The sequence below is a fragment of the Diabrotica undecimpunctata genome, chromosome 4, assembly GCF_040954645.1.
Source record: "Diabrotica undecimpunctata isolate CICGRU chromosome 4, icDiaUnde3, whole genome shotgun sequence".
Classification (NCBI taxonomy): Eukaryota; Metazoa; Arthropoda; class Insecta; order Coleoptera; family Chrysomelidae; genus Diabrotica; species Diabrotica undecimpunctata.
Window position 1 is genome coordinate 19,080,385 of NC_092806.1, and position 15,087 is coordinate 19,095,471.

The 15,087-nt window shown below is 34.9% G+C and overlaps 1 protein-coding gene across 5 annotated transcripts in view; it reads right to left on the minus strand.

Annotated features, from left to right (window-relative positions):
- Nucleotides 1-7,266: 7,266 nt before the first annotated feature.
- Dys (Dystrophin) overlaps nucleotides 7,267-15,087 on the minus strand; it is a 48,180-nt gene continuing 40,359 nt past the window's right edge. For all 5 annotated transcript variants that reach the window (XM_072529073.1, XM_072529072.1, XM_072529071.1 and 2 more), the window contains exons 7-11: nucleotides 11,497-11,957; nucleotides 8,928-9,188; nucleotides 8,479-8,870; nucleotides 7,828-8,124; nucleotides 7,267-7,637 (exon numbers count right to left, since the gene is read on the minus strand). In XM_072529073.1, coding sequence (XP_072385174.1) covers nucleotides 7,430-7,637; nucleotides 7,828-8,124; nucleotides 8,479-8,870; nucleotides 8,928-9,188; nucleotides 11,497-11,957 — 1,619 coding nt within the window. In that variant the 3' untranslated portion in view covers nucleotides 7,267-7,429. The remainder of the gene's footprint in view (nucleotides 7,638-7,827; nucleotides 8,125-8,478; nucleotides 8,871-8,927; nucleotides 9,189-11,496; nucleotides 11,958-15,087) is intronic.

Below are 15,087 nucleotides of genomic sequence, written 5' to 3' on the forward strand. Positions count from 1 at the left end.
TCCACCACACTTTCCTTTCTCCCTTCTGAGTAATTTTAGCCACATATACATTATTACATCATCATACAACATTATCAACTAAAAAGACGTAAACACTTTTTTTCGGTGTATGGAGTTAAGTCTGCAAGATGTGATTGTGTGTTCTCAAGTTGATAGCCGAACGTGCGGTGTGCGGTAGTCGTCGGTACCTAAGCCATCTCTTCGCCTCCAAAATGCAGAAAAAAGTGCACTAGTGGCACTCTATAGTCGCGCGCCCCTAAAACGCCTGTATAACAATGAACAATGTGTTAAAGCGAACTCTTTAATTAGTAATAGTGCTTTTGTAAATATTCTCTCGTTATTAAATGTGTAGTACCGATTATTTTCGCTTTGTTTTCTCTAAGTACAACCCTATCAAACCAAACACATAAGGAATCATCGCCGTGAAGTCTGCTTACATATATCGAAGGAAACTCTTTAACAGTCCATGGTCCTAAAATATTTGGTACCGTACACGTTGGGGAAAGGAATTTAATAAGCTTCCCCCCAACAATTGGTGGAGATCAGACAAAGTTCCACCAGTAATTAAAATTACGAAAATTAGAAAGCCAATATTTAACACTATAGATTCGCTACAAATAAAACAATAAGAGTTAGGTGAACTTCTGCACTTTCGTGGAACCATATTGCGAAATTATTTAGTATTAATATTAAGAATGCATGAGTGGTTTGACTGGAAGTAACTCGTTGGATATGCAAAGAACCAGTGAATGACCGTTTTTACCACAAAAACTCCTGCCACAAATTTTGGTAAAAATATATAATTAATCTTAAAGTTTTATAGAATTATTTATATAAGAAATGAATTTAACATCCTCCATATTTCGGAATATTAACACTTTTATTAAGGTAATTCGACTTAAACAATAATAATTCCATGTAAGTTAGGCATAGTCACCAATTACTTATGACCACACTGTATATAACTTCTACAACTATGACATTTTAAAAGTTATTTCTTGGGAAACGGTTTATTGCATATATTTTAGGTACACATATTATTTGAAGTAACTATTCGCGATTACCCTTCATTTATCCATTAAAATACGACTTCAAGGTAGCGATTTCATCATTTGTATACTGCAAAAATGAAAAATTTGTTCAGGATTGCCTTTCTAAAAGACAGATATAACAAAATTTTTATTTAATATGACCAAACGAATAAAACCAAAGTGAATAAAATAAAGACTAATGTCTATTATTATGATATATGTTCTTCTCAGTTTCGATGGCCACGTGTCTTTCAGTTACCAGCCAGTAAAATTTTTCTTTTCAACTTTTGTCCCATCATCATCATCATTCTGGCTTTGCAACGCTACGTGGGTGCTAGGCTCCTCAAGAATTTCTCTCCAGTCGTCCCTATCCATCGCATCGCCTTTCTCCGCCAAGCACGTATTTCCATATTTCTCATGTCTTCATCGAATTTATCAAGGAACCTTATTCTGGGCCTTCCTCTTCTTCTCTGACCAATGGGTCTATCAAGAAGCGTTTTTCTAGCTGGGTCATTTTGTTCCATCCGCATTACATGCCCTATCCACCTCACATGTCCTATCTTAATATGTTTTACGATATCAGGTTCCTGGTATATTCTATAAAGTTCGAAGTTTATTGTCATTCACTGCTCCATAGATTCGCCTTAGTATTTTTCTTTCGAAACATCCTAACATGTTTTCATTATTTGTTGTTAGAGTCCAGGTCTCTGAACCATATATTAGGACTGGGCGTATTATTGTTTTGTAGAGTTTTATTTTTATATTTCTCGATATAATTGTGGATTTAAGTAGGCGATTGAGCTCATCTCCACCTTAAATCCACTTTTGTCCCAACCAAAGGTAAAAAGAGTGTACTTGTATGAGTTTGGATGTTCGTTTCAATCCTGAAAAGAGCGGGAGTAGATGATAAAGACCTAGAAATCATCTATACTATCTACTATAATCAACGTTAAAATAGAGGACCGATGGAGAGAGGCAATCTCGATAGATACAGATGTGAGACAACGGTGCCTGCCGTCCCCGTTGGTATTTAACATATACAGTAATCGCGAAATAGTAAGTACACAGCTTTTGGTTAAGCAAAGCCGATAGCTACACATACCTTTGTACGAATATAAACAGCCAATAGGACCAATCCATTGAAATAAAATAACGCATACGGAAGGCAGGATCAGCATCTTCAGGAGTCTTTATCCTTAGATGTTATGTATTTTCTACTTATTGCGCGGAGTAGAGGCTTGGACCCTTTCTGGAGCTTCTTTTAAAGAGATTAAAACTTTCGAGATGTATTGTTACATATGCATCTTAAAAATTTCATGGGTGAACCGGGTGACTAATGTTGAGGTTGTACGTAAAATTGGGAAGGAGTTCGAGATTATTCATACAATCACAGAGCGCAAACTATAATATCTGGCCATATTATGAATAATGAGCAGGTATATAGCTTGTTGCAACTCGTCCTTTAGGGTAAGGTGTATGTAAAAATAGGACCATGAAGAAGAAGAATCTTTTGGCTTCTCTTGTTTTCATCCGTTTCTTTTAACAATATTATGACTTTCAATTGAAGTTTATGTTCGTTATCCTTATATTTATTCAGTAAATGTTCATCAGTTGACGTTTTGTGGTAACCAATTTGGCAATTGACTTACTCGGCCCCGATACTTATAGACAAATAGCCATATTTTGAGCGAGATTCTGAGGGCTGTATACCCTCGGATTGATATAAAATTGTAATGCAACCAGAGCCTGTTAATTCTACTGATGAGTTTGCTACACCTTTTCCTTCATTTGGTTAAATGAGAGCTGCTTCTTTGATTTTCCTCTTTTTGCTATCTGTTTCTTTTACGATTTTTGATGCATCTTTTCATTGTACTCCGTGTTCAATATCTGCCAAAATGTCTGTATCTAATGTATGATTCATACTCATTTATCATAACACTTAGTGGTCTTAGGGTTTCTCCCAGATAAAAAAAATGTTGCATTCACAAGGTATTTTATAAGTGCAGTTATTTAATCAGTCCTGTGTGTTGATGGGTTTGATTTTGGAAATAGTAGATCCCAGTGTGTTTTTGTATTTGTTTCATAACCTATTTAATTTTTCTAATAAACCTTTTACGTATCGTATTGTTGTTATCTTCCGTCAAATCCGTTCTTGTTAGTGTTTCTAGATTTTTTTGGTGTTTTCTTGTTTTATTTCTTCAATCTTGTCAAGTTCCCTGCTTATAAATGACAATCGATACTCATTTTTTGTTAAGATCTTTGTTAGCACGTTTTTTTTTCGTAATGAAATGCATTTTAGTTGAAACAGGTATTTTGGGCTCTATCATATAGTGATTTGCTGATTCTCCGGTTTAATATTTATATCGTGGTTTGAGTAATAATTTAAATATATGTTGGTGTGGGTTGGTTTTCTGTAAACTTTGGTTATATATCCTATATCCTCCTTTATGACTAACAAATTCAGAAGAGGTAGTGAGTTGTCCTTTTCTTTTTCCACAGTTTAATCCCACACGAACACAATACTATGTCACTTACAGCATATCACAAGAAAACAATTTTATAACCTTTTTCTTCTTCTTCTTTTATGTAGACATAACTCTGACTGTTTTTCAATGTGCCTCCAGTAAACTGTCGTTCCAACAGTTCTTGATGTTCTCCACCTTGCATCTAAGTCGTATATCTGTACTTCTAGCTCTGTCCCATAGTGACTTGCCATCAATTTTTCTAAGTATTTTCATCTCTGCTGTTTCTAACATCCTTTTTGTCTTCTCTGTGTCAGGTCGTGTTTCTGCCGCGTATGTCATTATTGGTCTGATGACGGTTTTGTAAATACTGCCTGCATAGCAGATTTGTCGTCTGCATAGCAGATTCTTTTAAGTTGTTTTTCTCCCATTTGGTATCCTTTTTTACTTCTTACTTTTTTTTGTTATTTCATCTATAATCAGGTTCAAGAATAGAGGACTCAGGGAATCTCCTTATCTTATCCTATTGCCAGCTTCAATAGGGTAGACTAGATCTTCTTCCACTTTTACTTTTATTGTGTTGTTTTGGTAAATATTTTCGATCGTTTTGATTATTCCTAGAGGTATCTCTCTTACGTACAATAACTGGATAACGTCCTTTAATTTGACCCGGTCAAATGCCGTCTTAAGGTCCACGAAACATAGATATGCCGGTTTCTTGTATTCTAATGATTTCTCGAGCATTTGCCTCATTATAAATATAGCGTCGGTGCATGATCTTCCCGACCTGAAACCTTGTTGTTCTTCTGCTAGTGTTATAATTTCATTCAATTTATTTGTTATCACTTTGGTTGTTAATTTTAATGTTGTGTTTAATAAATTAATTCCTCTGTAATTTTCCGGGTCCGATTGGTTTCCCTTTTTGAAGAGAGGTATTAGTATGCTTGATATCCATTCTTGAGGAATTCTCTATTGTTCTATTATTTTTTCGATTAACTTTAATAGTTGTTTGGTCAGATCTGGTACTTCGTAATTTAGGAGTTCGTTCGGTATTCTATCCTCTCCTGGTGATTTTTTATTCTTTAATTAAGAACCTTTTTAAATCAATACAATGATGCATCGCTTGCGAGTTTTACAGTCCCTGGACTAGAATTATTTTTTCATGGCGTTTCGTCTACAATTGCGGCACATAATATCAAAGAGGCAATGCGGCAACTGTCGTAATAATCTACCTCTCAGAAAACAATTTATTATTACAGAACACCTCCACAGAAAAGCATATATTTTTTGATTTTAGATCATTAAAAGACCATCAAATAAACTATTTATTAACTACCAAAATGAACAGCATGAATCCTGAACAATTTTTCTTTCCGTAAATAACTTATCACATGCCTATTCTTAGATACTGTTTAACGAACCATATTTTTACAAATAATTGTTTTTTTATAGTTTTTTTAACGTATATGAGATACTTTGGATAATCAGCCTTGTATTTTTGTGCAAAACAAAGGAAAATAATTTGACGAGATTCTGGAATCTATCCTATCTTGTTAAGGTTGCTAATGGCTATGGTCTCTTTTGGATTTTGGAAGGATTATAAAGCGACAATTACTTTTTTCTGATTGTCTTTTAACAATTATTCAACAAAAAGACGTTATCATTAAGTTCAAGGGACAATTTTATAATACAAGTGCGTTAATTTTTCTATTAGACATATAGTATTAGTGTGTATAAGTGGTAAATGTGGCAACACTGACGAGAGTATCAGTATTAAGCTCACTACGGAAAAAATCTCAGTGGTTGGCTGTATATCATAACATTAAATAAAAAAGTAGTATAAAATCACTATAAATAATACTGGCGAGCTTTTGCATGCCGCAAAACGACAGATGTCTGGCCAACGCACTATAGATGCACGATACTTTAAGAATAATTATGAAATCTTCTTTTTCTGGTGTCACTGAAGATAGTGTGATAGGAGACGTTGAAAGCGTTAGTCACATCAAGGGATCTAGAGAGTACTTGGCGCCAAAAAGATTTTTCTTTCTTGACCATGGACTCTTACTCTTCATCTAGATGTTTCTACAATATGTTTCCAGTCGTCATAGCCTTGCATCCAAACCTTCTGTATTTTTTAGATGCCTGATTTGCGAATAACCAATACGGTACACAATAATCCTTCTGAAATCTTAAGAAATAGGATAGGTCTGTACCTTCGAGTTTCACAACCAGACTTATAGGAAACAATATTAGTAATGTTTCTCTAGGAAAGTCCTATTATCAGTCTTCTAAGAAAGAGCCCTTAGGTTTAAAATGTCCGTTTTCTATCATAAACTGTTTCACTTGATCATTTAGTTCTTTGAAATTACCCTTATCAGTAATATATAGTAAAGATGCAATAGTATTCACACTAAAACATAATTCACTTTGATTTTTACTAGTACCTTGTTGTGGTCGTTCTGGATATACACTGGCATCAGGTGCTGCATCTGCCATACTGCTACGTTTAGTTAAGTCCAATTTTTCACTTTCAGAGCACTGCTTACTTGTTTTTTCATCAATAAACTCATCATTGTTAAAGTACTTAAATACTTTCTTTTACTTTTTCGTTTTCCGTTCTCACTCAGATATTTTCTAGAACTAGACATATTTGATATCCAACTTTCGCAATTAAATTTACTTTGTCTTTATTTGAAGGTACAATAAAAATAAAATTAAGAAAAATCAAAGACACAAATGACCCACTGTCATGAGAGTCATGAGATCACCCGCGCCATCTAAGTACCGCGACAAAGAAATGAAGCAAAGAAATGAAACAACCAATTCAAACATTCTAAAATTGATCCTTTTTTATGAATGCGTTTAAATCTTAATTATTAATTTGAATAAGTATATGGTCTTTGGTTGTTCAACTTTAATTGATTTTAAGTACTTATATAAAATTTACATTTTAATTAAAAATGTTAGGTGGCTTCTGGGATCGCAACCCCAGACCTGGAGCCCATGGCATTTTGTCAGTTGTGTCACCTTATTGTTACGCCACTGATGAAAGAAGAGGATATGGTATGAAGGTCCCACAACCAAGTGATATTTTTGTACTTTCTTTTTTAGTATTTTTGATTTAATTTAGTAGCTATAATTAGAGTTGGTGATGTGATCCACATTTGCTATTGGAAAAAATCTACTCTTTTGACAGCATGCCTAAAACGCTGTTTAGAAGACTCATTGAGGATCTACTGCCATCAAAAAATGGGGATTGCTTACCCCAGTGTATAAATTTATAATTCTTAGTTGTGTGTCTTCACATAATGCCAATAATTTTACCCTCGTTCAGGGTAGAATTTCCAAAATCATATAATTCATTATCAGTGTTTTACTCACCAACTTTTGTTTTTCTTAAACATATAAAACCACATATAATTTAAAGGAAACATTAGTTTAACTACAACTCTTCCAAAACATCTTTAATACATTCTTTACGAAACCGGCTGTTAGTTGCCCTGAATGATATAAGATACTAAAAATTTTTTCAACTTTAAAGTAGTAATACAAGAATTATCAGAGCATCCAAGTTCTACATTCACGCTGTCTTATGTTCTGGGTATTTTATTTTTATTTTATTGTAGAAAGCCATATACTTTATTATGGACTATAGTTATGACAGCCATTAATAGCAAATATATATTAGAAATTTGTCAGAAGGATTTATAGAGTATCATTCTCGTAAGCAGAATCATAACTTGGGTACGTTTTTTTAACAAACACTTACGCAAATTTGTAAAAATTGTACTATTCAAGAGAGAACACAATTAAAAAAAACATTTTAGAATCTATTCGAAAACCGAACCACGAGTGCTGGATAGGACATCACATCTCGCCACAACAATCAATCAGTCAAAAATTTTTCTTAACCTAACCTAATTTGGAAAAACATTAACGATGGTCGGCAGGAGGAGGGGGCTGATTAATTCTACCAGGAGTGTCTTGGTTCAATTGTGACGCTGTTACGCTACGAGTCTGTAACGTTGAGGTGGGGCCAGGTTCGTCGAGGAGCTGTCGCAGACGTTGCAGTTGTGCTTCGAGTTGCCTGTTGTGGTCTTCAAGGATCTGCATGCGGGCTTCCAGTCTACCTTTGTGTTGCCTGAAAAAACACACACATATACATATATATATATATATATATATATATATATATATATATATATATATATATATATATATATATATATATATATATATATATATATCTCAATGTACATAAGTGTTAAAATCTCTCATTAGTTTCGTGGTACAAGGCTGAAGTAAAATTATAAAATCTGTATGTATGTTACCTTAACAGCCTAGCTTCAGCTAAAACGTCATGTTGCGGCTGAGGTTGTGGAATAGGATTACTGCCCCGCTGAAGCTGATCGTACTCCTGTAGTAAAGCTTGATTTTCAACTTCTAATTCTCTAATCATCTCTTGGAGCTCAGCTCTCTGTTCTTCGTCGATGACCAGCATCAACTGACCAGGGCTGGCGGGAGCGCCCTCCAAGGAATGACAGTAGTCAGCTATGAGACGATGTTCATCTTCCGGAGAAGCGGCTCGAAGTTCTACTTCGGCTAAACGACTGGCGTAGATTTCTAATCTGAAAGAAATAAGTAGTTTTTATAATTTCCTCTCCTTGTGTGAATTGCCTGCTCAAGAATAGCAGATTTTTTTATCAAAAAAAAAATAATTGCTTTCGGCGTAAAGCAAGTATTAAGAATCCAGAATTTTTCTTTCAATAAAAAGAAAGACAGATGGGTAAGAGAATTGCAATTGGTTTATGAGCAATTTACATTACATTAGCCGATTTGACGCTAACGCGAAGTTGAGATTTTTCCCCATCTAAAAGAGTATATTTTCTCTGGCCCTGACTATAGAAGTTTTCACTTCAAAAAATATTATTTTTAATAAAAAACGTTGTTTGAACAATAATGGTATAAAATTCAGTTCTTACCTGGAATGCATATCGTTATGCTGTGGCGATGCTACAGGACTTTCCAATTCATCTCCTTCTAAAACCGATCTTACTGGTAAATATCCCATCCTCGGATGTTTCGTGAAGTACCTTTTACTCTTAAATTTATTTTTTAGAGCTTTTGTGAAGTCTCTGACGTCTTCAACTGAAGTCGTCGCCGCACAGTACTCGTGCATTGGATGGTTCAATTTGTGTCCTTTCGTCAAGCGGCCCGAGAAGAAACAGGATTGACACATATCGAAGTTAAAGCACTTTAAACAGCGATATCTGAGGCCGACAATTGGAAACTGCTTGCAAGAGTTGCATTTAGCTTGGTGCTTGGCATTTTCTGCCGCTGCGAGACGATGAAGAACAGGTAGCCAAACTAAGGACTAAAATGTAAATTGTTAGTTGTCTAGTACATAAAAAATTAAATCTAATAATCTTACCTGTGGTTCCTGTTTCAACCACGTTAAAAAGTGTGTGGCTTCCAAGTCTTCTCGTTCTCCCAAGCAACTGCGGACACTTGGTTCTATATTAGAACCTCCAAAGGCTGCTACTTCTCCTAGCTGCCTGGGTACTTGCAAAATATCATGTAATAACAGTCCAAGTTTTCGTTGGTCGGCTTTTTGCTGTGGATCGGCTATCAATCGGAACAAATACCGATATTTATCTTCTAAATGTCCTTTAGACAAAAGTGTTAATCCAACCTAAAAACAGTAACACGTTATGTTAAGTTTCTACAATAAAAATGAAGTGTTACATTCGATAAAATATATGATAACCAGCGCCCTTACGAACAAGAAATGAGATTATGACTCGGAACAGGACAGATTCAACGATGATGAACATAATGTAGAGAGAAAAGCGAATTTATAGAAAGTGAGAAGAAGCGGAATCACTCTATTACTGGTACAGATAAAATTTATGGACCAAACAAAAGAACGAAAATAAATCTCACTCTTTATGAGTCAATAAATCTCACTCCCACTGGTCCGCATGATTTTCCATTTTTTAATTTGCTAATAGCTGTTTGTACGATTTCTACTCTATCACGATATATTTGACTCTGTTCTCCTTCAATGTTAACTGATGTTTCTTCCTGTATATGTTTTTTTTTAGTTTTGTATAATTGAGGCGGTGGCTAGAATGAATAAGGGCCTATAGGCCTATGGGCCCTTCTTCCGGAGAACACAGAATTGAACTCTTTATGTTGTTATCTGTCAGTCTTGTAGACAGATTGTACTTCGACAACCAGAGCTAACGATTAAGAACATTTTTGAGCAGTTTCAAAAGTTATTTAAAGACACTACTGGGAATAATCTTACCATGAAATACAAGACCTATTTCAAGTTTTTCAGAGAAACTAATTTTACGTTCAAAAAACCGAAGACTGACACATGTGATTTATTGTCGTGTGAAATCTAACTAAAAAACTAGAAAAGAACCGGAATGATGAATGCTGTGTTGATTACAATCTCCATTAAAAAGACTCGAGGCGTATTCCAAGCTAAAAAATGATTACTTGAGAAAGGCAACAGATGATAGTGGCATTCTTGTCCTTGAATTTGATTACGCACAAAATCTACCGTTGCCAAAGCTCAGCATAACAAAACAGTTCTATAAAAGACTTTTATGGATGTACGTATTCAATATACACGTGCATAATGAGAGATCATCATATGTATACTCCTTCATAGAATCTCAATGTAAACAGGGAGCAAGTAGAGTTGCTTCATTCATCTTTGACTGTATTCACAATAAATTAGCAGATTATCCTAATACCAAGCATATTGTTATTCTATCAGATGCAGCTGAAGACCAAAATAAAAATCAGACTTTGTTATGGTTTTGTTCTTGGATATCAAAACTATACAGAGTCGAAGTGACACATATTTATCCTGTTCGTGGACACTCCTTTAGTCAGTGCGACAGAAATTTTGGGGTTATAAGATCTTAAAGGTTATAGGCCTTAAAAAGTGTTCAAGATGTCGAGGAACCCAAAGTCTACCTAGAAACAATCGTACAGTGCAGACAAACTCCTTCTCCTTTCTGCCTCAAACATGACTCCTCTATAATATATGACTGGAATGCAGCACTTCTTCCTTATTTTTTAAAGAAGCCTGAAGGATTGTGAGTTTAAAATACAACAGTATTGCGTGCTGAAGTATAAACCTTGTGGGACACTGGCTGCTTCTAAAACCTACTTTGAAATGTATACCCCTTTTAAATGTGAAAAAACATTGTCACTTGACCTTACTCTTACACCTTTGCCTCGGATTTCTATTAATCAGTCTAAAATAAATGACGTGAGAGACTTGTTTCAGTACTTTTATTTAAAGAAAGCACACCGGCTGAAAAGGACAATGAGAGTAGTGCTGATGACTCAGATGATGTAGTGTAAACAACATAAAAGTTTTCTTGTTGTACAAAGACCTTGATTATTATTTTAAACCTTTGTATATTATAATATATAACTGTAGTATACTATAAAACAGTAAAAAATTATAGGCCTTTAGTTATAGAAGAGTTATATGGAAAGCCCAGAATACCAATGGTGATGAAGACACAATGACTGAAAAGGCTAGGGTATGTCCAGAGGATGTCAGAGGGCAGACTGCCGAAAATAATAATCTTAAGTACAATAGGAGGACGTAAGAGGAGAGGTCAACCAGAACAAGATGGAAAACGGACGTGGAAGAGGATCTAAAAATGCTTTATACATATTACAAATTGGAAAATGAAATCGAAGGACAAAAAAGGATGGAGTTTCTTAGTTACGACAGTTTCACGAGATTATTCTTGAATATATCGCGTCTGACTATTTTAAACAAACTGTGATATAGATGGAGATCTTAAAAAGTGATTACATATATATCAAAAGCATGATTTGGTAAATGGGTATAGATTAGCAACTTTGATTTTCTTTTTCACCTCACTCTAAAATTTGCACTACCTATTTTTCCACTAAATTATTAGATAAAATACAACTATAAAATATAAAAAAAATTGCTTTACCTTAAAACTAAGTACTCTAATTTGTCCTGTGCGTTGACTATCGTACACATTCAACAACCAATTTAACGCTAAGTCCACACAAAGGGGTACATCAATCTGAACAGTTTCATTAGCGATAATATTTCCGAATATCGCTCGCAACACCAACACCATGTCAGCGACGTCTAGTATTTTGTCATTTTGAGCTCTCAAACCATGTAAGTCGAAGGCCTCCGAAGCACCACTTATACTAACGAGATCAAGACATAGCTTCTTCTGGATGGCGCGCAGCTTCAAAGCTGTTCGGTAAGCGGAAAAACGAACTTCGTTAAGTTGGAGAAGACAAGCGGCTAAGTCTAACATTTGCGGATGGTCCCAGTGGGTAGTTTCCGTGCTGTGATTTATATAGTATGGTACTTTGTTGGGCGTGATGGCTCGCTCCCATGGTGGTTGGACGCTGGAAGGACCGGGCGATATTTCTCCTGAAAAGAAAAGTATAGATATTAAAAAAAAACTGCGTGGTTTCATTAAAATCATATCACTAATAATCAACTAACTATTAAATGTCGGTTGCATAGGAGACTCTTGAAGAGTTATTTATTATTATTATTATTATACAATGATATCAATAATAATATAATATAAAACAAATTTTCTTAAAAAGTAAAAAAAATAAAAATAACATCCACATGAATTAGTTCTTAGAAAAAGTTCTTACAATAAAAGCAATTTAGTAAAAATACAAACATTACAAAGTGTACATAAGATTACAAAATTTATTCAAACAAAAGGAAATAATATATATCAAAATTAATGGGAAAACCCCAGTAGTTGGCTGTATACCATCGTTTAAAAAACTTATATGTTAACCAAAAATTTTACCTCAGCTAGTTTTTAAAAGACTCCTTTTTCAATTTATAATTATGTTTGAGTGTGGCGCAGCACTAATCGACACTATGCCTATTTAACTCATGCATATAGCCAATGTTACACAAATCTCAGGATTGGTAACATGCCGATCTGCTTCAATCGTGCTGCTCAAAGCATCAATGTTTTCCAGGACAACAGCTGTGTCCATGCTCGAATTGTTGAAACCATTTGTCAACAGTTGATGATTCTGGTGATTTATCACGAAAATCAAAACGAAGTCGATCGACATACTGTTGTTTAGTTAGGCTCACTTTAAAAGTGCTTAAAATCATTGCATGAAACTTTTTACGAGAGATTTCCATTTTTTCACGAAAATGATCATTTTGAAAAATTTTTGACGCTAAACTACGAGATGGATTTTAAATCTGTCGATGTTGTGTACCATAAGAAATGTTCAAAATTTGCGAAAATCCTGTATTGTAAGTCGAGTAACTTCCGCTAGATGTCTCTATGCAAAACTTTTAGTGTACGCCTCGTATCCTCGTTAATTAATTTTTCATTACCACGCGGATTTCATAAAAGAACTAAAGCCGTCAACATTGTTGTTTTAAGTTAAGATAAAAATAGATCAAAATGTATAGATTCTACCGGAATATATCAAATAAACTTAATTTTCAACAAGTACTAAAATAATAAAGTCAATGAATAATTGAGTGCGCAGATGGGGCCAACACATGGTAATTTTTTTTGAAAATAAATATATCGTTTAAGTAGTCAGTTTGTAGTTTTCGATATATTTTAAATTGTTTAAAATAGTTTTGACACAAAAAGAATTGATATTGATTTAAAAAAAAATGAAAATATTGTTTATAGATTATACTCAAGGCTATTCCCGACGAATATTCATCATCACTGGCTCCACACCCTAGATTGGGGTTCAATTAATTCTCTCCATTTATTCCTATTTAATAGCATATATTTGGTTTTATCAAAATCTACCTCTAGTTCCGTCTTGTTGACGGATCTTTCTGTACAAAAAGGGTGTACATATGTGAAATTATGAATATAATTTCAGTTAATGAGGACTGTATTACATAGGGATGGTTCAAATAAATTAGGACATGTAGTAAAAGGTTATACAGACAATAGCAAATTAAGTTTATACAAAGTCTTACCAATATTTTTGTTCCACACACTCGCGGTATTGACAGGCTTACACTCGCGGTTGTTTTTCATAAGCGGAATCTGTTCGGGTACCGGTTTCTGAACACGTGTTTCGCGGTACTAACACTGAGATCACGAGATAGAGCACATTTTGCGTCTGTACACGATTTAAAACAGTATTTGCGGTATTTTTCGCGTAACTAAAAACAGGAGAAAGATAATTAGTTAGCGGCAGTCAACAGTAGAGAGAACACCCCTGTCACCAAACGACAGTCAATAGGGGAGAGAGAGCGTCGGTTCTCATCGATAGACAACAGGCAAGACAGGTACGTCTGTACCAAGCTATAGGTAACAGGCAAGAGAGAGTATACGTCAACAGTCAACACACCAAGAGAGTGTCTTTCTTCTTGCTATTTTAAAACTGTCTGTATTTCTAAAGGAGGGGAGGTTGAACTGGAATAGGAAGGGTTATCAAGGGTTGGACTAAGGTGATGATTGTAAAATTGTGGTAGAAGGATAGTTAATAATACAGCGAAAAAATGACATGATTTTTCGCATGTGAAAAAATTGAACATTTTCTATGCAGGAGAATGTCTCTAGCAATTGTTGTTGCGTGCAACCTATAATATATACATATACATCATCTGTTGTACAAGTTTTTGTTTGCTCCTTGTCTGAGGCAGGTGTTTGCCGAGAGTGCACCCATCAAATTTCCTTGGATTTTCAACCTAAATTAGCTTGTCACGATTTATACTGTCATACGCAGTGCGGAAATCTACAAAGAGTTAATGAATTTCAACATTAAATTCATTGTACTTTTCTAAGATTTGTCTTGAAAATTTGGAGCGGTTCAATTTACTTGAATTTAACATTTTGGTGAACATCTACAGTGGAGATGATGGAGATGATGGAATTCACTGAAAATATTCTAACACCGGGAGGAATTAGACAAGGCGACAGTTTAAGCCCCTTCTTGTTTAACCTACTCATGGGCAAAATTATAAACAAAGTAACATCTTTGAATCTCGGATACAGAATGGGCAACAAAAGAATTGGTATGGTGTGTTACGCAGATGATGCAATTATTGCCGAATCAGAAGATGATCTTCAGAGACAGCTCTTTCAGTTCTTTCAAATAAGCCGCCAACTAAATATGACTATTTCTACCAACAAAACTGAATGTATGACAATAGCAAAAGATCCGCTCAGATGTAAGTTAGTGGTTGGGAACAACCCCATAGAACAGGTGATGCAATTCAGATATCTGGGCATAGATATATCAAGCAGACACGACCCAAAGACTGGTCAAATCCGTATATGCGCACAGATAGTAAAATTAGAATCTACAAGACTTGCATACGACCGATCATGACATATGGCATAGAAGTGCGCGAAGATACCAACAAAACGAAACAGATGCTAAGGGTTGCCGAGATGAAAACCCTAAGAACATCTATCTATCTATACAAGGATTTTTACAGCTGTAGCCGCCTTCTTTCTTTCAGCCAACGTCTCCAGTCCTTTCTGTTCTGCCATTCTCCATCTCTAAGGTCTCGTCTTTCCATGGCCTCGTCCACT